A 24,635-nucleotide genomic window follows, 5' to 3' on the forward strand; every position below is an offset into this window, starting at 1 on the left:
AGTCATCTAACATTTAAAAATGTCCTTGTGTGGGGAATTTCCTGCCTAAGTAGGTGAAAAACTCAGTTCAGGACAAGGTTTGAGTTTGTTTCCTGGACACACACACACACACACACACACACACACACACACACCTCTGGCGACCTTTGATAGAATCGGGCAAAGATGGCAGTTTCATGACGACAGGAAACCACCCCTCCCTCAGGGCCGGCAGGCGGGGTGACACGTCTAAAACCTAAAGACAAGAGGTCTGGAAAGTCCTGGGGGTAGGATGTCACACACACACACACACACACACACACACAGATGGTGGAGAAAATGTGAGTCATCTCTCGAGACCACAGGAGTCACAGCTTCGAGGCCCCGAGAACGAAGATGTCAAGATGACGACACGACACGGGGCGTCTTTCACTTCCTCCCGCCCGCCAAAAATACAGGACTTATCTTGTCTTTTTTTTTTCATTGACGCTCAGAAATCATGAGTAAACATATTTTTCTTTTGCCTCGGTTTTGTATTTTAATGTGCGACGTAAACAGACCCTCTAAACACAATCACCCCTGCGTCCGTAAAAATCTGAGCGAACAGCCGAAGAAGCGTTGAAGGTGCGGAAGGAGGGGTGTGTGTTACCTCTACGGTGCTACTGGGAGAAGAACCTACAGGAGGAGGAGGAGGAACCAGGAGGACCACTTGCTATCGCCGAAGCTTCGTACGAAGGGAGGTGTTCTTTGGCGGCGGGCGTGAGGAGCCGGAAGGTTCTGCGGGACGGCGTTTCACCCCTGGCTGATTGTCGGTGAGTTTATTGGGGGAAGAAATAAACAAACAGAAGCGAGCAGATGGTGACCTGGCGCTTCGCGTTCCCCGGCTGAATGTGGCAGGGTTCGGTTTGAAGAACCTGCCGTCTTCCTCTGGAAGGACGGGGAGGACCTGGAGAGGAGCCTTGAATCAGAAGAAGCCTTTGAGAAGCACCTCCTTCTCCTGGGACGGATCTAAAGTGCAGGTCAGGGTTGCTGGCAGAAGCGAGAAGGACGCTGGTGCTCCTCAGCCTCACACTGAACGCAGCGCTTCCTGGACGGAGCGCCAGGAGGCGTCCGATTGGACGGCGGCGCGTCCAATCAAGTCACTGCTGCTTGCAGTTCTCCTTCTTCTCTTTGGGCTTGGGCCGTCCCGCTTTGTCCGTTTGCCGCTTGGTGGGAGGGATGAAGGTCGGCTCGTCCAGGAAGTCGTGGAGGCCGGAGTGCGGCGCCGGAGCGTTCCGGCAGCCGGGGCCTGCGGCGGGAGGAAGGGGGCGTCAGTGGTTGGAGGCGGCGGCGCCACATGACACGGCGTCCTGTCTGGGTTACAGTACCGGTCTGGAGGAGGTCGGCGTGCGGCCGCCTGGCCTGGAAGGTGGGATCCAGCTCCTCCGCGATGTTCCTGATCTGCTGGGTCTGCCTGTGGACACGGACCCAAAGGGTTATTAGCGAGCGCGCCCACACACCAACACACACACACACACACACACACACACACACACACACGAAGGCGTGGAGTTGTGGTGAAAGCATGCAGAGACACCTACTGCGTGCTGGCGGTGGGGCTGGGGGGCTGGTTCTCCGGGGAGCCGTCCTCGGCGGGGGACAGGAGGCCCTCCGAGTCCAGCCTCTCGCGCTGGACCTGCGGCGGCGGCGGAAAAAGACGGGAGGTTGTTTAATCCCGAGTCGGCAGGCGGCGAAAGAAAAATGGCGGCGCGGGCCGACACCCACCAGTCTCTCCCGTGCCGCCCTGCGCTCGTGGAGGCTGATCATGGCGTGGTGCTCGCGCCACGACGACGGGCCCTCCAGCTCGCCCGAACGCCGCTTCGACTTGATTTCCTGCTTCTGCATGAAGCGGGCGATTTCCTGCAGAAGAAGAAGAAGGAGGAGACGACTTCAGCGGCGAGCTCTGGAGGTCTGGCTCCGACGGACCGGGTCACGGTACCTCATCCTGAGCTACTTGAGCGACCCTGAAGTCTCCCTGAGGGTAGAAGCTGCTCGGCGAGGGCGGCGAGGCCTGTGTGGAAGGGCAAAGGTCACAAGAGGAGGCGAGAAGAAGACCTCCCGCGACCCCACGGCGTCCACCCACCCTCTTCGAAAGCCTCTCCTCCTCTTCCTGCAGCTTGCGGGCCAGCTCTTCATCCCGCAGGACCTGCTGCAGCTCGCCCAGGTCCAGGCTGGTGCCTCCAGGCTCCGACGGCAGCGAGGCCCCTGCCAGGGGAGGTGGAGGTGATGATGGTATCAGAGAAGACACAACAAATACTTTCCAGCTGAATCAAACTTCCAAAGCAAAAGGCAGGAGTGCGGCAGGAGCGTGAGTCAGAGACAGAGGAGGACCAGGCATGCAGAGGCTTGCTTGGAGAACAAACAAAGGATGATGTCAGAAGGCCCGGAATCGGAAAGGAAACCCAGGAAGAAGAAAATAACATCCAGGTTTGACTAGGAGACCCACGAAGCACCTCCACGACCAGATCTGTCCAGATTGGATGACGATGCGAGGGAGGAAAAGGCGCAGAGCCTCGGAGGAGGGCGGGAGGGAGGGTTCCCTCTGGGGTACCTTCTGGGCGCCTGGACCCGTGGCCTCGCTGGGAAGCTCTGCGCCGGGGCTTCTCTACGTTCCTGTCCACCTGCTGCTCCTCCTCGGAGCTGAGCAGCTCTGCGGCGGCGGCCCTCCGCCAGCGGCCGCCGGCCGCCCTCCTGAGCCCGTCGTCTTCGGCGCCCTCCGTACATCTGCGCTCGCTCCGCGTCCCGCCGCCTCGCCCTTCTCCGCGCTCCAGATAGGCGTCTCCGCCGCCGAGCGCAGGAACCTCCGCGTCCCCTCCGCGATCTGTCGCGCCGCTCCGTCGACGCAGGGACCTCCTCACCCTGACGTCGCCATGGAAACTGTGCCTGCCGGCGGCGGCTCTCCGGAAGGCCGTCTGATGTGGTCGGGAGTCGCCGCAGGAGGCGCCGCTCCCGCGAGGAGCCCGGGGGTCTCTGCTTTGAGGGCTTATCTTCAGGGGCACCCCGCCGTCGCCCAGCCTGACGGGCACGCCGCGCTCCCGGAGGACGTGGCCTAGCATTCGCCACACGTCGCCGTTCGGATCCCCGCGCCCGTTGGCGGCCTCGCCGTCGTCCCGGAAGCGGACGTGTTTGTCGGCGTTGTCCCGGCAGGTCCAGGTCCGGCTGCGGTCCGGCAGCATCACGGACTGGCTTCGACCGCAGCGCCTCTCTCTGACCCCCGGCTCTCGGCCCCTGCTCTGAACGCCGTTTTCCTCTTCGATGTTCCCCTCCTGCCCCCGGCCGGCGCGCCCCCTGTTCTCTCGGCCGCCGTCCTGGTAACCTTCCGTCCGGCCTTCGGCGCCGCTCCCCGCAGAGCGTGGATTCCCGCGGCTCCTCGGACGCGGCGCATCATGGGCTCGGGGGTTCCTCCGGGAGCCGAGGTCCATCAGCTCCGAGAACACCGAGTCCGAGTCGTCCGAGTCGGCGCTCAGACGCTCGCGTAACTCATTTATGGAGCACAAGTGTCCTTCATTTGACCGTGACGTGCGTCTCGCAGCCGCCGCTCTGCTGCGAGAGCCCGCCTGAGGCCCGCGCACGTCTGAGCCACTGCCGGCAGGACGACGCTGCCACCCTGTGGCGGCGGCGGGGTAGAACCGCTCCTCTCTTTCACAAGCGCCGCTGAAGGTTGGCTGGTCGGGCGATGGCGGTGACGCACCGCCGCCGCCGTCGCCGCCGCCTTGAGTGGTGCCAAACATGCAAACAGAGAAGCAGGGAGTGTGGGTGAAGCTGTTAGTGGGCACGGCACGCCAGCAGTTAATACTCAGCTTTCAAAAAAACGTCACGCACAAATGCAAGTGCATTTGTGTTTGAAACGTTAGTTGTGCGTCGGAGAGGAGGGGACGGGAGCGTCGTTTCATTCATGCTTTAGGAACGTCTGCGAAGAAGGACAAACATCTCTCCGGCGCAAAGCATCGTCACAGAAAATACACACCGGTGCCCTGTTTGTTTGCTAGCGCGTCGCACTGACACACACTTGACGGCGCCTGACCTTCGGAGGGGCTTCGCTGGCCTCGGCTCACTCTCCTGATCCTCTGCTCCTCCTCTTCCTGCATTCGTTTAGCCATTTCCTGTGGGACACACACACACACACACACATGCACACCAGTTTTGTCAATTAAATAGATGATGGTCTTAGAGGAGAAGATTATGAGGCGTTTGAAGGTGTCTGTTAAAATCCCAAATGTGGTTTTGTTCATTTGTTGTTGTTGTTGTTGTTGTCAGCTTCAGTCAGATGTTATTTGTACGTCGCAGAATCCCGGCTCGATGGTCTGCAGACCCTGTCCACGCGGAGCAGCTCTGGACCACACGCTTTAGGAGGATCTACAGAACCCAACATTCCTCCAACAGCGAGCGCTTGGAGACCGAGGCGAGGAACATCTGCCTTTTAGCGGAGCAGAAACCTTGGACTGATACCAGCTCAATGCGGGCGACCTTCTGCTTTGACCAGTCGGGGTAGAAAGAGCGAGAGATTAGTGATCTTAAACTAGGACTGCGACAGCTAGTTGATGGCTAATGTAGTGGTTATCAGGTCGTTCGTGTGTTCAATGTGTGCACGCAGAGCCGCTGAACACGGTTTCACTGCAGCCAACTGAAGTAGTGCTTTTCCTGAAATCAGAAACGTCTAATGAACGGTACACAGTTTCACACCTGATCCCAGAAATAAGTATTTTACCACCCATCAAAAGCCTTGTGTATTTAGTCATTAGCTTAACAGACTGCAGGTGCTGTGCATCGTTTTCAGCAACATTTTATTGCGATATTTGTTGAATAATAAAAAGAATATTTGGTTGACAAACTGTCTTTGCAAAAGAAAATGTATTTTCTTGCTGCTTTGAATATAAATAGCATTGGAATGGTCATTAGCTGCGGCACTATCTCATACTAGTCATAGACATGACACACTAATGCTAGGAGATCCATGTGACGCATTTCACAATAATCTATTTATTCTGAATTAGTCCAGATTTCCCTGTGTTTTTTCCAAAGTCGCAGCATCCAATCAGTTTTAGGACAAAACTCAGGTGATCAATATCGATCAGCCTCGCGCTTCCGGCGTGACAGGAACAGGCTGGAGAGTCGGTTCATTGACATTGGGTGTAATATAGAGACGCCAAAGCGTCGGAGGTGTCGACAGGCGTCACAGCAGAAGGTGGCAACATCTGCCTTCACTGTGGAGCCCACAGAGAGGGATGGACGTGGCTGCGTCGCTTGAAGTAACACCTTGTCAGTAGGGAATGCCGGTCCTGCACAACGCAGCAGCAGCAGCAGCAGCAGCAGCCATTCTCATCCATTCTCTAAAAGAAAACCCCTCCTCCTTCCTTCTTCCACATCTGCACTTCTTTTCCAGGAAAAAGGTCATAACTCATAACTTGCGCTACAAATCAGCAAACCCCTCCAAGCGAGGAATCTCCACGGGGCTGCGCGGGCTACGTAAATCACATCTAAAAGCTAACGCAGCTAATTTAGCTCTGCAGTCGTGCGTGCGTGTGTGTGTGTGTGTGTGTGTGTGTGTGTGTTGGCTGCTTCGCCGGCGTCAGCAGACAATTAGCAGCACGCCATGGCGGTGCAGGGTGGGGAGTGCCACGGGGATCTGGCATTTTAAGCTGCACAGCCTGGTGCCTTCTGTTCCTTAATTAAAGGCAGTATCTGCAGGGGGGTGGGAGCTAATGAACACCTCTGATCAGCAGGTTCTTCAGGAGGAGCTTTTACCGGAGCGCGACGTCAGCAACCAAAACCAAAGTCGCGGTCCTACCAGGAGCAGAGCGGGGCCTCCGCCGCCCCGCACACAGGGGGCTGTTATGGCCTCGGCCGGGAGGAAACTGCGGGGTAAAGGAAAATATTATGCCGGAGGAGTCTGGTGACTTCAACTGCTCCATTGGAGCGTCTGGGAGTCCCGCCTCCTCCTCCGTTCCTGAGACAGCTCAATCCTTCACTCCTGCTCCCTGGAGGGCCTCTGGAGACCGGACGGACCTTATTATTGTTCTTGTCCATCCATCCATCCATCCATCCATCGGTCACACACACTGGCAGCGCAGTCGTGTGTCCACCGGCCCAGATTGAGTTGAGCCCTGGATTACATTCAATCTGGAAGGTGGAACTCCTTCATTCACAAGTCACACATTCACACATTCACCCTCTCGTCCACACGTCTGGACAGTGTCGGGTCTCCCGTGAACCTCCTGCGTGTGTTTGGACTGTCGGAGGAACCCTGAGGAACCCCAGCAGACACAGGGAGAACATGGACACGCAGAAAGGCCCCCGACGGGAATCCAACCGGGGACCTTCTGGCTGTGAGGAGGAAGCGCTAACAGCCGTGCCACCCAGGAGGACGAACCGACTCGCAGATATGTGAGAATTGCGTGGCTATAAAAAGGAGATGTGAATCACAGGAGAGGACTTCTTGCCAGCTCTGCTGTGAGAAGACCATGAAGAGGACCCTGCATCTCCTGGAGAACGCTGCTCAATCATGGGAGGGCCGGAGATAATCCGCCTTATTTATTTAAAAAGAAAAAAAAAGCTCGGCATGTGTCACGTGAGAACTTTCAGCTTAGAGAAGAGCGGCTCTGGGCCTGAAGCCCCGCATCGATGCTCTACTGCACCAGAGTCTTAATAAATGTGTCGCTCTCCTGCGAGCTCTCGAGCTCCTCCTCCTCCTCCTCCTTCCACAAACATCCTTCCCTCCATGAGGAGCAGGATGCTGTGAACTAGTTTCCCATCCAGCTCTGCTGCAGATCCACTCCACAGCGGTGCTGAACAATCATCTCTGGATACATCAAACGCGCCTCTGCCAACGCTGGCGTCTTTCCCAAAGTGAGAAATCACAAACGGCGGCTGTCTCCTTTATGTAATTAGCTCCCAAAAAGCAACATTACGCATCTGGATTAAGTTCAATAAAGCGGGGTGTTTAGGGCTTTCCCATCCCAACGTTGTCAAAGTGATGACTGAACTTTTTCCAAACAATTAGTTTTGAGAGCCAGAGAAGACAGACGATCAAATCTGGACCTCGCCTTGACCCCCCACCTCCCCCCCCCGTCACCCCCGGGGCGCCACGGAGGATGTGAGAGTGCTGATAACGCTGGCGAGGAGACCAAATGAAATAGAAGGGGGGCAAGAAGGTGAGGACGGCATTGTGCCGGCGACTGGAAATCATCTGCCGTGGTGGCAGATTCCTCCATGACCTCATGAGACTCGAAGCTTGCGTGAAACATGAGCACCGTGTCTTTCTGCTGAAAGGCGTCTACGTACGTCGGTGAGGACTTCTTGTCGGGACTCGTTCTCCACGCGTCGTCTGACAGCGACCGGTCCGAAATGTTCAGTGATGTCATGCTTTGTCATGCTTTGCGTGTGAAGCTCATCTAGGAAGGCGTATGAAGATGCCAGATGGCCGGCAATTCTTGGAAAGCGGAGCCTGTCGTCGTGCACGGCGGAGAGCGTCTGTCGCACAACATGGCAATGAATTCACCGCAACTTCCCAAAGGCCGAATGGCATGTAGGGTTCGAGTTCCTGGTGACGTGTGGAGGATCGCGGCCGGAAAAAGACCGTGTTGCGAGTGCGTGGAGGCTTTTCTGGTGTTCATGTGTTCACCTCATCATCCTGCTCCCTCCTCCGGGCCTCCTCGGCGCCGCGCTGGATCTCCTCCTGGATTGCACGGGCGTACTCGAAGTCTTCTTCCTCTCTACGGGACAGGGAGCGGTGTCTGAATCCTGTTTTAGCTTGCGGGTTGTTTTTTTTCTTACGTGTTATTTTCACCTACAGCTGTCTGGAGGCCTGCCTCAGCAGGGCGCTCCGCTCGGCGCGCCGCTCGTCCTCCTCATCCTGCAGCCTCTTTGCTACGCGGATGTCGTTCTGCACCAGCTGGTTCTTCTGCACGTTGGTGGTGTAGAACTGCTCGACTGAGGAGGAAAGACAGGAAAAGGCTGGAGGTCAACTCTGTACTTTTAGTGTTAAAACTACGACACGGACTTGTGAATTCAAGTTCTGATTGGCAACTTAATCTGCCTTAAATTTAGCCTCCTGGCAGGAACATCTCAGTCAAGTCTGTGCAGGTGGAGACGCACCTTTCCTAAAAGGCCAAACACTTTAACACAAGATCCCTGGTTGGTGTTTTTGTGGCTCTGGAGACCTCCAGCCTTTTTCAAAGAAGGCAGAGGGGCTCGGGGGTTGGAATCGAACGTTCCCGGCCGGATTCCCGAGCTGCTCCGAGCCTGTCGAAGTGTCGTCGAGCAAAACACCGCACCTCCAACTGCTCCTAAGAGGCTTCCTGACGCTCATGTTTAATTCTTTATTCATTCATTCAGTCTCAAGACCGTATTTGCTGCATTCAGGGTCGTGGGGCTGGTGGAGCCCGAAGCAGCTGTGGGGTTCATCCTGGATCCATCATGGGGCCACACAGAGACGTACAACCATTCACACATCTGGACAATTAAGTGTCTCCAATGAACCTCCTGCATTATTTTTGGAGGTTGGGGTTGTGCTGAACATATGGCTGAACGTGACGTGTCGGCGGACATACTTTCCTGCTCCTGCAGACTGTGAGCCAGCACGCCATCCTCCAGCACGGCGAAACACTGGCACACTGAGGAAAAAGAAAACAAGAGAGGAAAAATCCATCTTTCCGTGTCATAAAGTGAGGTTGCATTGGAGTTGAGTGGAACAGCGGCGCCTCCATGATAAAACTCTATAAAACGACAGAACAACAAGAAAGATGCTGGCCGGACTAAAAACAGCAGAGCGGGAACCTCTCATCCAGACCTCTGGTTCGGCAGAGCCGCCTTTTACGACGGCTGTAACGTAAACAAAAGCGGGGGAGAGCTCCGTCAACACCTCAGAAAAAGGCGGGCGCCCACAGCGCTGGCGTGACCTGACTGGCAGCCCTGTTATGATGGGGATTTTAAGAGAACCCTGTCTATATGCGTCCAGAGGCCAGAAGGACTCGCTGCTGGCCTTCTACTATAAGAAACACTTTACTACCGGAACACGGCGAACCACAATTCACGACTGTGCGGCTCAAATACACGGGAACACAAACAATTTCTTCCGTTTAAGACGTCGAATTGGATTGCAGCGGCGCGAAGAGGAAAGAACCGGTTTTACTCGTGTCGCCGTCACCCGGGTCATCGCGGTGAGGAAGCTGCTGGAAAGCTGCGGCACATGTTATTTCTATGACGGCTGATCACGGCACAGTTGTCCGTCCGATGACCCTTTCCATGTAGAGCGGGTCTGGATCACACCCGTCAAGATGATCTACAGAAACCCAACACTGCCATCGGGAGCAAACAACTGCCGTTTTCTCGGACAGATCCCGGCTCCATGCGGGTCGGCCTTCTGCCTCGACCGGCTGGGGCAAAAAGAGATAGAAAGCAAGAGGTCAAGCAAAGACCCCTGAGAAGCTAACCAATGAGAGAGCCCAGGAGAAAACATTGGGCTCCAATCATGGAGGGACATGAGTGAAGACAGGAGAGGAATGAGAGGTGCATCATGGGATGTCACTCAGCAGAGTAAGCCTATGGCAGCATAACTAGGGGCTAGGCTAACGTTTGCTATTCCAAAAAGGAAGAGTTTCAAGGCTATCGTTAAGAGAGGGTGTTCGCAGCCTGGATGGAGATCCGAAGACGGTTCCACCCTAGAGGAGTCGTAGAGAATTGAAGATATCTCTGATTGGACCCCCAGGGTTAGTCGCCTGCAGGCCATGACAACGATCCGTTACTTCCTCCATGCCCTCCTGCAAAGGGAAAACAAAGATGCACTCCGGAATCCTCGTCTGCACGTTAATCTCGGCAGCCTCGGAGTCGTTCGGCAGTCAAGCCACGACCGCAGGCATGCCCAGTGTTTACAGTCGCCCCAAAACCAGCCGAGATGGCGGTTGTTGGTCGCGGGTGAACTAAAAGCCGGCCAAATAAAAACTAGAATGCCGGCGGAGAGAAAACAAAACAGAGAGCGACAGCGTCCTTCTATTTTTCTGCACACACACAATATCTCCACTCCTCGCAAAGCCGCCCCCTCTCCATCTTCAGGAGACATTTGGCTGACTGGACAGCTTCCAGACCGATTAAAAACACCTGTCCTGCCGCTAATCTCTCCACTGATCTAATCACGGCGGGCCGGCTGACGTCTACGCTCCTCACTGAAGGTATTGGAGTGCGGTGGAGTGAAGATGCCATATGTGGTGCACGTCTAAGCTCCTGAACCCGCTGCAGGAGACCCAGATGCATCCTGTACCTCGCATTGTGGTACGTCTTAACCTCACGCTGTGATTTCAAAAAGAAGGGGTGCAGATCTGAAGCCACTCATTTGGCAGCAGGTTTGGGGGTTCCACAGATGGACGTGTTCAGGCTGGACGGGGTAAACGGTTGCCAACAGAAGCCCTACATCTCCTTCAGAAAGCCCAGCTTGTTTACATCCAAGGTTATACTGTCCCAAAAAAGGAGGAGGACCACGTGAACCCCACACCGGAAGTCCCCAGCTACTGGGCCGTGGATCATTCGGTATCGGGCTGCAAAGAGAGAAAAACGTTGTTTTACATTTTTTATTGGTCGTCCGTGTATTTTATCTTGAAAAATTGCCCCTCCTGCATGCGCCTAACCCCGAGGAAAGTGTGTTCTTCAAGTAAAGCTACTCATATATCAGAAGACTTTGAAAAGACTCACACCTGCTCACATCTAAAGACAAGGTCTTTTTGTTTTTTTTAGAGTTTTCTGTCTCGGCCTGACATTTACAAAGACTGTGAATCTTACAGGGTCGCTACTTACAAAACGACAACTACATTCTTTCCGCTATTTTTCTTCCCACCGTGCAATGTATCTGCAGACCCTCTGCTATTTCAGTCCGACGCCTTTCCTTCTCCACTCAGTGGTGATACCTTGGAGTAAGCTTCAGCGTTTCATCCACAGCTCCACCATCCACTCCCCTTTCTCCATGCTCCATACTGATCGGCACGTCCTTCGCCGCTCCCGTTTATTCATCACGCCAACAAATACCACCTCTGCCGCCAAAACTGCTCTGGTGATTGTCTGTCTTCCCGGTTTCCTGTTTCTGGTTTTGTCACAGCTCACCTATCTGTTGATGATTGTGCTTTGTCACCGTAAGACGAGGAAAGGACTGATCAGAATACTGAACCATCGAGATGAGGGGGGCGCGCTGTAATTCTAGTAAAAATCCTAAAGTTTCCTTCCGACTTTCAGTTTTTAGTCTGCAACTGTGAAAATCCAAGCATTAGCCTGCAAGCTAACCCTTTCTGAAATGGCACGCAAACAAAAGTCACCCGAGAGCTTATTTTGAAATAAAGAGGCACAAGAAGGCTGTCAGATTGCCGGCAAAGAACAGCTGCATTCAGAAGAAAATACCAAGAGTCGTGTTTAAACCGGAGGTTCATCACGGCAGGTGATTCCCACGCTAGGCTAGCTAATGAAGCCACACAGAGGCCAAGAACCCAGCATTAAAAGGCAAGCCCTGGGATTTTTTTTAAATGAAAGAGAGCACGAACATGAAGAACAAAAGCAAGTATGGAGGGCTGAAACCAGATTGCGGAGTAGACTGGACGTAAGGAACACACTTGGAGCGTCACCGTCTACCATCACCCACAGATGGGACCATCTAGTTGCTGGGAAACAAGCTCAGCGAACCCACTGATCCTGCATGATGGTGGGGAGATACTGGTGTGATAATGGTTTAATAGTTATTAACTATATAAACTGTCATCCCTGATGTCGCTGGCTGTCTATTTATTCATTGATTTCTTTTGTCTTGCTATCATCTGTCTTCTGTTTATATTTATATTCATATTCATTTCCTTTTTTTGACATTATAACTGTTACGCTGCTATGAAAAATGTGTTTCCCCAATGGGGATCAATAAAGTTTATCTCATGAAAAGTGATGCTTTGGCTCCAGAGACACAAATACGTTTGCGTGGTGATTCTGAATTCATAAAACTAATTTCCTTCGATAAAAACGCTGCAGCCCTCAGATCGATCCCAGCCGGCGCTGACTATGAAACATCACATTTCAAGGTTTACCCACTTGGCCGATCGGCGAGATCCTCATCACGGAAATAGGCGTCTGAAAGCGCGCCGAGGTCAAACGAAGTGAGAACGCCCCTCAAATCCTCAGAGATGAGAAGAGCCCGAGCGCCGGGGTGCATTTCAGTCTGCGACCCGGGTTCACGGAAATCACCCCGACAGAGTTAAGCCGGGCGGAGGGTCTGTTTACACCACAGACGACCCCTCTAAGTCTGCGCCCGTAGTTAACCCACACCCGTGCAGACACACTTTATTACTTACACCTGTCGCAGGGGCTTAAGGGCCGAGCCGCTAAATGGATCGCCAACCTGTCTTTATGTGTCGTCTTTCAGCGAGGAGGGATTTGTGTCACCGGTTTGCTTTTAATCCCGCCGGACAAAGCGACAGTTCGAAGCTCGACTTTGGTCTTGAGCGCGAAGCGGACGGAGTGTGAGAGGGAAGGACTCAAAGATGGAGGGGAACGTCTTGGCGGGTGTGTCCGCAAAGCTGGTTAACTCGTTTTTCCAAAATCGAAACACGCTCGCGGGGGCGGGACGCACAGGCCGCGCCGCTGCTACTGCCAAACAGGTTCTGATGGACGGAGGCGTTCAGGGACGGCGGCGAAAAAAACACGGGCTCGGAGCGATCCGGGGCATCCGTACATTTTCACCAGCTTAAGGGGAATCCAGACAAAAGCTTCTTAATAAGTTCTCCCTGTAAGGCCTGTGTCTGCTTCCTAAGAGGATAGGAAGTCAAAGATCTAGAAGCCGGACGTGGCACTGATCTGGAAAGAGAGCGCAGGCCTGAGAAGAAGGCCTGTAGGAAGGCTTCTGCAGGCTTCACAAAACAGGAAACTGCAACCTCTGTGGCCCCGGCTGGGGAGCCTCCGTTTCCATTTGTCACGTTTAATCCTCATGTTCAGTGAAAAGTTACGGCCGACGTTCAGAAGGTGGAAGAGCGTCAACTCCCCTCCACCTACGAGGCAGAACCCTCAGCATCAGAGCACTTCTTGTGCACTTCATTGGAGTGAAACGCAACTGTGGCTGCCTGCTAACACCTTAGCAACAGCTTAGCACCTGAGCAAATTGCCGAAGAGGGCGTTTGACGGGGATTGTGAGGCTTTAATGACAAGAACAAAACTCTTATATCCCGCAGCCGCTTCTCAGGGCGAAGCATTCATCTCCCAACATTCCCCCGAGTGGAGTTTTAACTCAGCTTTGACCAGCGCCGGGGCGCTAGGAGACGTCCAAAAACAGAAGCGTGTAATTCTTCCCAGACATCCCACGCCTTGTAGCAACACATCCAGACATTTCTCCCTCGGAGTGCTGCAGAGGCAAACGCCTGACAAACAAAGAAACTGGCATAAGGAGAAAATGAAGAGGGTTCTATTTTCAGCCAAATCCCCCACCGGCCGCCCACAAGCCTTCCTCCTCCTCCTCCTCTTCCTCCTCCCAGGCCTGCGCCGCTCTCCTGCTACCACTGCCTTTTTTTTTGCAGACAATTTCACCACAAAGTGTGTGTTCATCCCTCAGCTTTCCGTGCCGTTACAGAACGGCCACAACTGTTGCTCGGAACAATGAGAGGTGAGGGGTAATGGGACGCCGGATCAAGTGTGTGAGAGTGAAATTAGGGAGGGGAGGAGGTCGGCGGGGGGAATTCCTTTGGGAACTGCATTCCCTCTGCACATCGGGCTATATCAGGAGCAGCCAGGGGACGGACAAAACAGGAACTGATAAGAGGGGCAGCGAAAACAAAGAGCTGACTTGGCTGGGACTGTCGCACAGGGAGGAAAGAGAAGCAGAAGTGGGACACGGGGCGCTGTGACTCCTGGGGGGGGGCGCTTTGACAAATTTGTCTGGTGAAATGGTCGAGCGGCGACAAAATAAATAAATCTGCACGCTCCCATTGTCCGAGTGAGCGGTTTATGGCTGCCGTTAGCGGTCCTGCTTGATAAAGCGTGAACTTGCAAAGCCGCACAGCGTGCCCTTTGTGTGTCGAGACGAGTCCGGAGTGCCAAACTACCACCCTTGATAAAAAAGAAAACACAGACGTGTTTAGAGCAGACGCGGCAAAGACAGAGTCAACGCTCGCTAACCCGGGCTATTCCTTCCCACGCTGATTCGATTATCTCGCATATTCGCACTGTGCGGAAATAAATCCCCCCCCACCCGAGACGTCCGCACACACAGCGACTTTCTCTCACACCTGAGTTTCATTTTCATTCAAAATCCCCTCAGTTTAGACGGAAAACTAAAAAACAGTGGTGAACAGATGCACATTCATGAGCTCAATCAAAAGTGCAATTGTGGCTTAATACATTATATGAAGATGCAGCACGAGCTTTTAATCTCTTTAGTTGAATTACACATAACAACCGGTCGGGACGCTGGTCCGCCGCCGCATCGTGCACGCCGCGTTCCTGCGACGAGATACTTATCTGGGGACGGGAGGGAAGGGGGGGGGGGGGGCGGCGGTATGAAGGAGCTTTTGACTGCCTGCTGCAAAACAGCCAAAACATTTAACCTGCCACTTATCTCATCTGATCCCAGATGCCACAGGAACTTTAGTCTTCGCCTGGAAAAACAAAAGATGCCGTTCCTCGCATCTGCTCGGCTCGGCGCCCTTGGCAGGCGCTCGGGGGTCCCGGACGGCCCTGACCTCTGACCTTTCCAGAGCCGGCTGGACATAAACAACTCTGACCGTAATTCCGGGGGGGGGGGTTACGGTTTAAATGGTCAACATCAGTTGGTTTTTCCACATGGTCTTTACCTTCCCGGACGCGTGGGAGATTGGACTGGTCAATCTCCAACTCCTCCATCATGGTGCCATCCAGAAGAACCTGGAGATGAGAGTGAAGGTCCTCAAACAGCGGAATGGACAACTCTCAGTTAAGCAGAAGTACAAAGCAGTCACAGCAAACAGTAGTCCAAACTATTCCCCCTCCCCCCCAAAAAGCTAGCAGAAGTGTTGACTCCTAACATTAGCTTACTTAACAACTTTATCCCTGCACTTCTTGCTAGCAGCTAACTTTAACCGGGTAATGCTAATGGGTCCGGCGAACCGGTGTTGTTACTGAAGTTAATTAATCACCGCGCAAACAGTAAATGAATATGTTTAAAAGCGTGAGAGAGGTGGGGATTTTTTTTTTCCACATTTTCCCCCCTTTTCTCGTCCGCCCTACCTGTTCCCAGAGGAGCTCCGGTGTTGTTGTCCAACGAGCGACTCAACAGGTCTGGGACATGACGGCGGGCTGTCAGCCGCTCTCCTCCGCCTCCTCCTCCGCCTCCGCCTCCCGGGATCACCGGCAGACGACACTGCGAACGCCCGTGGGTCGGAAGGTGTGATCCGGAAGCTGGACGGAACGACCCCCACCCTCTCCCCGTCCCCGTCGCCGTGTTCCGCGAAGCCCCGGGCGGACAGACTGCGCCCACCGCCCCGCCGCTCCGGCCGCTTCTCCGCCGCTCCGGCTCGCCGGCGGTAAGGGGCGGGTTACGGCCGCCGCCTTCAGGTGCTCCCTAAAAAAGTCCGTCGAAATACTCACCCGTGGTTAAACGCGCAAATGAGTTCTGTTTTTAACTGTTTTTAATACGCCGATAATCGATAATTTTGCAACACCCGTGAGATCATCCGCGATCGTTTTCATCCGTGCAGTGATTGGCGTTTAACAGGCGAGCATCGGCTGAGTAGCCGGAATTCCCAGCGGTCAGTGAAGGCAACGCTTGGCCCCTCTCACCCCGCAGCCGGAGGTCGTCCTGGAAGCTGCAGAAGCTGCAGCCCAAATATCTGCGATGGACTGATGGAGAGATTTGTGGGAGGACAAATGTTCACTTGTGCGTGTGTGTGTTTGTGTGTGTGGTTAAGTGCGCAGCTGCAGGGAACTTTTTGATTTTGAGCTGGAAAAACCATTGGTTGTTTTTCTCTTCAGAGGCCGGATCTGTTTCTGATGTGTTGATTGGCAAACCTCTCAGAATCGTGTCTCCAATTATTCTTCGTTTCTTCTCTCTGCACCACAGAGCCAAGAGTTTGTGTTTCCAACTTGAACTGCTGAATGTGCACTCGCAGAGGGCTTTGGGATTTTTTTTCTCTGCGTAAGGTCTCCCTCTGCTGGCTCGGACAAAACCAGGTGATATGGGAGGACCATTAGGGACTAATAGTATCTGTTCGATGCTTCTCTCCAAATTTGATTTTGATTTGTAAAGACCATACTGTAGGACCATTATATTTCGGGATCTCACACACGTCCTTTAAAATATTCTACTGTACGTTTCCAAATCAAAATGATCTCCTTGTCTTCTTTTCCTGTAGCTTCAGTCATTTTTGATTTCGTTATACAGGTTGCTTACCCCCATCAATAATAAAGATTGTGTGTGTGTGTGTGTGTGTGTGTGTGTGTGTGTGTGCGTCACCTAAACATGGGGTTTGTGCTGATTTGCTGCTAATCCAATATTAGGGGATGTTTCTGAACGACAAATAACTTTGGACGGAATTTAATACGGCATTATGTCATGAAATGCAATATAATGCAATGTCTTTTGATACAGTGTAATGGATTAATTTTGCTAAAAAATATCAGGATATTTGCATTGCGTGAGCTTTCTCTGTGACAAACCACTGACTAAAGCGGCGCTAAATAAAAATAAAGCAATAAATAAATAACAATAATGAATAAATCGGATTAGTTTACCGTTTGGTTTTGGACAAAATATCTGATGCCGGTCAATGAATACGTGGATGTTCTTGTTATCAAAACCATTTCAATCCAGTGCCACGGTTTAGATATTAGAAAAATAAGGATCCATCTGAAACACCCCATAAAGAGCCAAAGATGCCATTTGAGGTGCAATAAGCGCCGCCTGGACTAATTCAGAATAGACGTCTTTTTCAGGAGACGTGGCGAAACCCGGGCGGGCCGGCCGTCCCTCCAACCGTAAAATTAAATGTCAGCGTCGCTTCGGGGACCCTCACTATCGCACCGCGGCTCGGACGCCGACATCAGCCGCCTAATAAATATACAAATAACAGCCACAGAAGGTCCGACTCTAAATAATCCGGGTGAATCAGCGGCGGAGGCTCCCGTCTTTAACCGCCTCCAAATGTCAGCGGGATTTATGGGCCGTCGGGCCTGCGGCGCCTCGACATCTCCGTCGAAACCTCCTAACGAACCATCATGCCGTTTTACTGGGGGATCCCGGCCCGACCCTCGCCTCGCTCCCTTCGCTGCTCCAGGCTCGGGTGATTCAGGCGCGAGATGTTTATTTCTCCACCTGCTGCCCCGTTGGGCGAAGGTTAAGGGCGACATCTCACGCACCCGCCCCGGATCCCATTTACAAAGCTAATAAAAATTTTTTTAAAAAAAGGAGCCGGGGCCGTCGAGCTCCTGCCACAAGGCCCCGACCTTGAGGCCCGAGCCGCGACACCGGTGCTTTTTATTGGGCCTGTATTTCCGGCGTGACTGATTTACCGCGCTCGGACCCGCGATGCGGCCGACGGCGGCGTCGACGTGAGTGCGTTTGCCATGTGGCGCTCAGGCAGGTATATAAACCGGACGGCGCCGGCGGAGAAGCCACCAGTCTTCTCTGCTCGCTCACATCTCCCAGCCGCGACCATGAAGAGTCACCGTCTCCTGGCCTTCGTCCTGCTGGCGTCCGGGGCGCTGCTGGCCCACCCCATCGCCGAGCCCGCCGAGCTGCCCTACCCGGAGCCCGGTGAGTCGACACACTCCGCAGACCAAGATCCAAATCTTCCCAGAGGGTGAACACGGAGGGACGGCTTGCGGGAGGTTGGACAACAACTTAAAGAAGTCGGAAAACTACAGAAGCCATGTTTGTTTTGTTTCAGCGTCCATGGAGGAGCGAGCGTTCGGACCCCTGGACGAGCTCTCTCTCCCGGACGGAGGCTTCCCTCCTCAGGATGCAGCCGGCCTCAGGTATTCCACCCTGATATCAGGGGAGATCAACAGAGAAGGTGAGGCCTACACACACACACACACACACACACACACACACACTCTGTCACCGCAGGTCGGCTCATGCGATGTTCCCACAGGGGTTCGAGGTGCGAGCCTGCTGCCGAGGGGCCTGAAAAGAGAGGTGAGGTGATGGAAACACTGGCGGCGCCGCGAGCTGCAAACCGAAAACGAGTTCTTCTGCTCTTCCCTCCCTCCCCAGGTCCTGCTGGGGTCCAGGACTCTTCTGAGTCCCCTCGGCCGGGCGCCGGGCGTCCGCAGGCCGCTGGGCAAGAGGACGGGGAACTCCGAGTGCTTCTGGAAGTACTGCGTGTAAAGAAAGGGCGCCGGCGCCGCGGCGAGGATCTGTTTGTGCAGATGTGAGTGTGGAGAAGAAGCAGGCATGCACTTATTCTGTGTGTGTGTGTGTGTGTGTGTGTGTGTGTGTGTGAGGGTGCGCTCACTTACTAAAAAGCAATGTTTAGTACAAGACTTGGGGAAATGGTGAGGTTGTAGTTGAAAGTACTGTATTTGTACAGAACTGCATGGATGTGAATACTCAACCGTCAAAAAACAAGCCAGAATAAAATGACAGTGAAAAGAACCCAACGTGCAGAAATGTCTTTCTTTCACTCATTCCTTGTCATCCTGCAGTCCATCCCGAAAGACACACACTCAGATCCAGGCATCCAACCATTCACCCTCTCATCCACGCAGCTGGATAATGTCGGTTCTCCTCTGGACCTCCTGCAAGCTTCTGGGACGTGGGGAGAACACGGAGACTCCGAACCGTCTTGCTGCGAGGCGGCAGCAGCAATGAAAAGACAAAAGAAAAACACTCGAACTTCCAAACTTTGTTGTCAAGTTTTCTCCGTTTTTTCCTTTTTTTTCTTTTTTTTGATTTTTTTTTATTATTATTATTTTACAGCAGAAAGAATATAAAGCATCCAGAAAACATCTTCCATATTTTAAGGGCAATTCAAAATGTATTTGCATGGCTTCAGCAGCTGAAATCTCTTTTATTTTTATTTTTATTTTTTTTTGTAATTTTTATTTTTTTTAATTTATTTAAAATTATCTTTATTGTCATTTTTTCCTTTTTTGTCGTTTTTTTTTTTTGAACATATCCATCGAGTCAGTGACGCTTGTACATGCACAGTTACAAAAATAAAACTTACAAACGGGTTGGGTCGGGGGCGGGGCGGGGCGGGGCGGGGCGGGGAGGGGGGGGGGAGGAGGGAGGAAGGGGAGAAAGAAAGACAGAAAGAAAGAAAGAGAAAGAAAGAAAAAGGAGGAGGAAAGCAAAACACAGCGGGAGAACCGAGAGGAGATGAAGGATCGGGAGGAGGGCGGTGGGGGGTCTGGGTCACGTAACAGGGAGAGACAGAAAGACAGCTATAGAGGAGAGGAAAATAGATCTAACACTAGTTCACATGCAAAGTGTCGAGGACCCGTGGCTCTCCGTCCAAGCAGGGCCTTTTTTTTCGTTTATTTTTTATTTCCCTTTTCTTTTTTTTTTTTCTCCGCGGTCTGGAATCCGTGAAAACGTGCAGTTTCGGTAAAAGGGGGCGCCACGTCAACCCGCTGTCCGTGACCCGCCGAGCGCTCGCCCCGCCGACGCCGGCGGCTTGCATAAGTCGACTACACGAGCCCGAATCGCGTCGGAGCTCCCTCCGGGTGGGGGTGGGTTGGGGGGGTGAGTGGGTAAGAGGGGGGGGGCCTACGGGGTTCTTTATTGCTCTGTCTCCACGGGGTGGTGGTGGTGGAGGTGGTTGGGGTCGCCTTCCTCCGGCGTCAGGTGTTCCGGGGGGGAAAAGGAAGAGATAACACGAATCGGGGGGGTGAGAGGGTCTGCTTGTGCACGGCGCTAGAAGACAACATCTGCACGTGGACGCCACGGCACGGCAGGGTCCACCTCCCGCCGCAGGGGTTCGGGCTCCTTCATGCTCAGGTGACGGACGTGGAGAGTTGTTACTTCCACTGGAGGTCAGGGTGTCAGACGAGAACAAAGATGGCGGCGGCGGAGGAGCTGGTGATAATGTAACGCCCCACAAACACACACACACACACACACACACACACACACACACACACACACACTTCCCAGGAGGGCGTGGTTGTGTTACAGCAGCGTCTCGCCATTCTTGCTTCTTTCATAAGTATTAAATCTACATTTGAATCATGTCTGCTATTAGCGTGTAGCTGTTAGCGCTCCTGCTATCATTAGTATCCGTCCCTCCGGAGCCTCAACCCCCCCCAACACACACACTTCCTGTCTCTGCCCGTCTCCCGGTCGAGACGGAAGGCCACCCCGCGTTGAGCCGGGAGATTCCTGCGCCGATAAAAGCCACTTTTTGGGTTTCTGCAGAACACCTAGCAGAGCGTGGTGCAGACCTGCTCCACAGTGGACGTCTGAATAAAAATGATTTAAAGCCACGCCGGCACGAGGAGACTTCTTCTCCCTGGATTCTACCCACGCCATGTTGTCTTCTTTGTTCATTTCACCGGTAGCTCTTGAGCATACCGGGCAACGCTGCCCCCCCAGGGCTTCCGGTGGTACTGCCCGTTTGGCCACGAGCTCGCAGACGGACGGACAGGAGGCTCCGCCCCCTATTTAGCCTTGAGCATGAATGAGCCCTTAAATGAAAGACCTCTGTTTCCTCCTCCCCCCGTTTTGGCACCCTGAGTAAAATACAGACGGGAGGTGAACCGTTCCCTCGGACGCCGCCCGCCACCCGCCGCCCGTGGCCCGCGGCCAGCCCTCCGCCCTCGACCCCGCCGGCGCCGCAACTCCCCGACCCCCTTGCCTGGCGCCCCGCGGGTCATCGGAAACCAAAAGGGGAGAAAAGAAGGAAAAGAAAACATCCGCCGGGGTTCGTCGGTCGCCGGCCGGCCGCGTCGGCGTCCCCGCCGCCCTCCTGGTCACCCGCAGTCCCCGTGACGCGCCGGACCGACGCTCGCCGTTTTACAGAACAGTTAAGTCTTTTTAACACGTCTACCTGACTACCGATTCTAGGAAAATAAGCATGCTTCAGGTGCTTCTATCGCCCGGTTAACTAGTTTACCCATGCAAGCGTAATGCGCCCTCCTCCGGTCGCCACGGCGCCGCATAGGGCCACGCAGGACTCCGGGGCGGACGCCGGGCAGCAAACCCCGGTAGTGGCGTTTCTAGGAACTGTCCCCGGTGGAAAACAGGAAAAAAGGGAAGAGAGAGAGAGAGAGAGAGAGAGAGAGAGAGAGAATCGTAGCATAGCAAGCTAGAGAGCTAAGATGGCGGATAAACGTGGTGACTTCTCAGTGTGTGTGCATGTATGTGTGTGTGTGTGTGTGTGTGATCAGGATGAATAGGCACTTTCTACATAAAGATTTGGGGTGGGGAGAGGGGAGTGGGGAGTGGGTGGGGCTTAAGTACAGATCAGGTGTGTATGTGTGTGTGTGTGTGTGTGTGTGAGTGTGTGTGTGTGTGTGTGTGAGTGGGGGGGTAAATAAAGGTAGTAACGAGCAGGCAGTGGAGGACGTGGGAAATACTGATTGACGTGAGCACACGTGACGCGACGGGAGATTCAAGTGGCACTTGGCTGAATGATCCGATGCTAACGCCGCTATCGGCGGGGCGGGGGTTGGGGTCGGGGGGGGGGGGGGGGGCGTGTGCGGCCGCTCGATGGCCAGAACATTCCCCGCTACGCGTCATTCGAGGAGTCCGCGAATGGGCGTGGAGGAGGTGGGGGCGCCCCGGGCGGGGCCGCCGCTTACAATCGTCGAGATCGGACAGGATCACATTCCGTCCGTTGGCGTCTGTGAAAGGGACGGCGAACGCTAAACATGGAGGCGGAAGGAGGGGGTTCCTCGTCTTCCTCGGCCGCCCCTCCACGGGAAAATAAAACAGGTGAACATAACCGCGCCTGTTTTTTAGAGACCGTTTGGCAGACTCTCCTAGCTCTAAGTACTTTATATCTGGGTATTGCAGTAATAACTTCATGCTTGTGCAGACATGGGAGCCAAATAAAAGCCTCTGGTCGTGAGAGGTGACTTTACAGAGCGAAGCCACGACTGCTTTTGCTGTTGCCCCCCCCCCCTCATACTTCTCATGCACGTCGCTCATGTACGTCCCGGGTATTTACACTATGTACAAACAATACAACCGCACTTCTCGGGGCATCCAAAGAAAACTATACAAATATTCTGCTGCTTGTCCTCGGATCTGGATTTTTTTTCTTTATCGACCCATTTTTTTTTCATGAATAAAATAATATATTTCTAAAATACAATCCCGTCAGAGGGTTTTTTTTTTTTTTCTTTTTTTAAATCTCCTAAGTTACTTTCAGCCTTCTTTTATATACAGAAATCGCTCAATTGTCAAAAATATGGATTTGTCAAACCCCCTATTTTGGGACAAGCTTAGAGGGCCCCCCCTCCTGGCCCCACCCCCACCCGCAAAGAATCTCTAAGACGTCAAGGCAATGTGTGTGTGTGTGTAGGTGTGTGTGTGTGTGTGTGTGTGTGTGTGTGTAGGTGTGTGTGTGTGTGTGTGTGTGTGATCGTCCCCTCATGAGCCGACCGCTACAACACAGGACGGGAACGTTCTCCTCTCTCGACTAGGGGGGGGGTTGGACAGAAGAAACGGGGTGCAGGGGTGGGACCCCGGAGCCAGAGGGCCAGAGACCGGATCACAAGACGTCATGCATTTTCTTCTCGGTGGGGGTTCCATGACAGAGGGGGTGGAGGTACGGGGGTGGGGGGGCACGTCAGACGGAACGGACATAATTCAAGTAATAAAGTGACAATGTTTATGATAAAGCGTCGGCCTTTTCTTTCAAGAAAACAGCAAAACAGAAGTTAACCCCCCTCCCCACCCCACCCCCGACCCCGAACTACATTCATCCGTAGCACCCGTGTGGGCAGACTGACAGCGGGGTGGGGGTGGGGGACCCCAGCGCCCTCTACAGCGGCGGCTCGTGACGTGGGGATGCCCGTATATTTGGTTTAAAAAAGAAAAAGAAATAAGAATTAGCGCCCGGAGTGTTTTGGCACGGTATCCTCAGATCCCCCACCCCGCCCCCTTTCCCCGCACCGTCCTCTGAGATATCCGACCCCACCCTTCTCCGCAGGGTGGGGCATGGTGGGGCGGGAGGGTACGGGGTCCTGCGTTCGCCTCCGTCCCCCCCCCCCCCCAAAAAAAAAAAAAAAAAAAACATGTCCGAGAAAGAAAAAAATATGGAGAAAAGTGCAAAGGATGCGGTGAAGCCGATGTCCTGCGGGACGTCCCCCGTCCCCCTGGTGGCGGTGGTGGTGGTGGGTCATGGAGTACTGCAGTACCCCGAGTACTGGCGGCGCTCGTACTGGCGGGTTTTTATTTTTTTTCATGTCTCTTGTAAAATGTCTCGGGAAAAAAAAAAAAAAACAGAAGAAGAAGAAGAAGAAGAAGAAGAAGTCGGGGGAGCGATGTCACATGGCGGGGGGGCTCTTGGAGGGGGTCTCATGTTCCCTGGCCCTTTTCAATTCTCTCACCCTGGAGCAGAGAGACAGAAAGGGAGGCGGTGAGATACGGGATGCTTCCGAGGAAGGCGGGGGTTTGAGGTTTGACACGCCGTCCGGAGCTCTGCGGGAGGAAAGGTGTGTCAGAGGAAGAGGGGAGGAGGAGTCGTTAACACGGCATGCATTTCTCGCACGCCCACATGGCCGGGCTTTGTTTGTTTTTACATAAAATGGCGTTTTTTTTAGAATGCGGCGTTTCGAGGCCCGCGTGCATGGACGGTCGCCGGGGGGGTACAAACAGAAGGTTGGCGTTCCAGATGTCCCCCTCGTAGTCCCGTGGCTGTGTGTGTGTGTGTGTGTGTGTGTGTGTGTGTGAGGGGCTGAGCGAGTGCGTGAATGTTAGCCATCGAAGCCGGGACCTCCTACCTGCTGCAGGAGGTTTGACCTGCATGGGTGGATGGGGGGGTCACAGTGAAAAGTTCAACACACTTTCAGGAGACGGAGACCGTGGGGGGGCTGGAAGGTGGGGGGTCCGGCGGCCCCGTCCCTCGCCCCCCCCCAGTTAGAAACAGGACACACAGCTAGCAAAACGGACGGCTACCCGAAAAAACAGCAGTCTCAGAAAGAGAGCATGCCTTTAGGCTGGGGGAGGCGGGGGTGGGGTGGGGGGGGCACGGCCCGGAGGACGCCCCCCACCCCCCCACCCCTACCCCACCCACTCCGACATGCAGCAGGAGGAAGACACCATCCAGAAAAAAAAACACCCCTTCCAGGTTCTCTGGCTGCACCGACACACACAACTAAGAACAATCTCTCCAACGACAGGGTGTGTGTGTGTGTGTGTGTGTGTGTGGAAGGGGGGGGGGGTGTCGGAGAGTCACATGATCATTCACCGGCAGCTTTGTCGGAGCGTCGGGCCCCGAACCCGAGCCTCCGCGCACCTGTGGCTCCGGGGGGGGCGGGAGGGGAGGCAGCCTTCATGCAAGCAGGCACCAAGCAACAGTGATGGAGGAAGAGGAGGGGGGCAGGTGGAGGGGTGGAGGGGGGGATGCAGAGGAAGAGGTAATCAGAGAGAGAGAGAGAGAGAGAGAGAGAGAGAGAGAGAGAGAGAGAGAGAGAGAGAGAGAGAGGGAGAGGGAGGCACGAAGTGGGTTGCTGAGGCTGCA

The 24,635-nt window shown here is 54.0% G+C and overlaps 4 protein-coding genes across 4 annotated transcripts in view; 1 reads left to right on the plus strand and 3 right to left on the minus strand.

Moving 5' to 3' along the window:
- Positions 1-491: 491 nt before the first annotated feature.
- Positions 492-15,515, minus strand: ccdc187 (coiled-coil domain containing 187). Its single transcript, XM_086160087.1, has 12 exons — positions 15,232-15,515; positions 14,820-14,889; positions 8,568-8,630; positions 7,809-7,947; positions 7,640-7,730; positions 4,043-4,121; positions 2,102-2,223; positions 1,958-2,029; positions 1,744-1,878; positions 1,560-1,654; positions 1,347-1,432; positions 492-1,267 (listed from the first exon to the last, which is right to left on the minus strand). The coding sequence occupies exons 2-12, from the start codon at positions 14,869-14,871 to the stop codon at positions 1,119-1,121; spliced, it is 1,083 nt and encodes a 360-aa protein (XP_086016213.1). The 5' UTR covers positions 14,872-14,889; positions 15,232-15,515; the 3' UTR covers positions 492-1,118.
- Positions 2,235-3,876, minus strand: LOC147226824 (uncharacterized; the record flags this gene model as incomplete). Its single annotated transcript, XM_086159421.1, has 1 exon — positions 2,235-3,876. A coding segment is annotated over exon 1 (1,515 nt), but the record flags the coding sequence as incomplete, so codon positions are not given.
- A 1,955-nt stretch (positions 15,516-17,470) lies between the features above and the next one.
- LOC147226825 (urotensin-2-like) lies at positions 17,471-18,464 on the plus strand. Its single transcript, XM_086160088.1, has 4 exons — positions 17,471-17,755; positions 17,889-18,014; positions 18,096-18,139; positions 18,218-18,464. Exons 1-4 carry the CDS (start codon positions 17,566-17,568, stop codon positions 18,329-18,331), a joined length of 474 nt encoding a protein of 157 aa, XP_086016214.1. The 5' UTR covers positions 17,471-17,565; the 3' UTR covers positions 18,332-18,464.
- Positions 18,465-18,847: 383 nt separating this feature from the next.
- Positions 18,848-24,635, minus strand: part of camta1a (calmodulin binding transcription activator 1a) — a 323,754-nt gene continuing 317,966 nt past the window's right edge. The window contains exon 24 of the mRNA XM_086160089.1: positions 18,848-23,503. Within this exon, the coding sequence (XP_086016215.1) occupies positions 23,471-23,503 (33 nt within the window). The 3' untranslated portion in view covers positions 18,848-23,470. The remainder of the gene's footprint in view (positions 23,504-24,635) is intronic.

Source organism: Fistularia commersonii, chromosome 14 (genome assembly GCF_037954325.1).
Source record: "Fistularia commersonii isolate RoL2024-O1a breed Wild chromosome 14, RoL_Fcom_v1.0, whole genome shotgun sequence".
Classification (NCBI taxonomy): domain Eukaryota; kingdom Metazoa; phylum Chordata; class Actinopteri; order Syngnathiformes; family Fistulariidae; genus Fistularia; species Fistularia commersonii.

What these genes read in the sequence shown, in the direction of transcription:
- ccdc187 (XM_086160087.1), bottom strand. Translation starts at nt 14,871, where the DNA reads ATGATGGAGGAGTTGGAGATTGACCAGTCCAATCTCCCACGCGTCCGG. An exon ending in AGGAGAGGCTTTCGAAGAGG is followed by an intron (nt 2,030 to 2,101) that starts GTGGGTGGACGC and finishes CCTTCCACACAG; the next exon opens with GCCTCGCCGCCCTCGCCGAG. An exon ending in CTCAAGTAGCTCAGGATGAG is followed by an intron (nt 1,879 to 1,957) that starts GTACCGTGACCC and finishes CTTCTTCTGCAG; the next exon opens with GAAATCGCCCGCTTCATGCA.
- LOC147226825 (XM_086160088.1), top strand. Translation starts at nt 17,566, where the DNA reads ATGTGGCGCTCAGGCAGGTATATAAACCGGACGGCGCCGGCGGAGAAG. An exon ending in GCTGCCCTACCCGGAGCCCG is followed by an intron (nt 17,756 to 17,888) that starts GTGAGTCGACAC and finishes GTTTTGTTTCAG; the next exon opens with CGTCCATGGAGGAGCGAGCG. An exon ending in AGGGGAGATCAACAGAGAAG is followed by an intron (nt 18,015 to 18,095) that starts GTGAGGCCTACA and finishes ATGTTCCCACAG; the next exon opens with GGGTTCGAGGTGCGAGCCTG.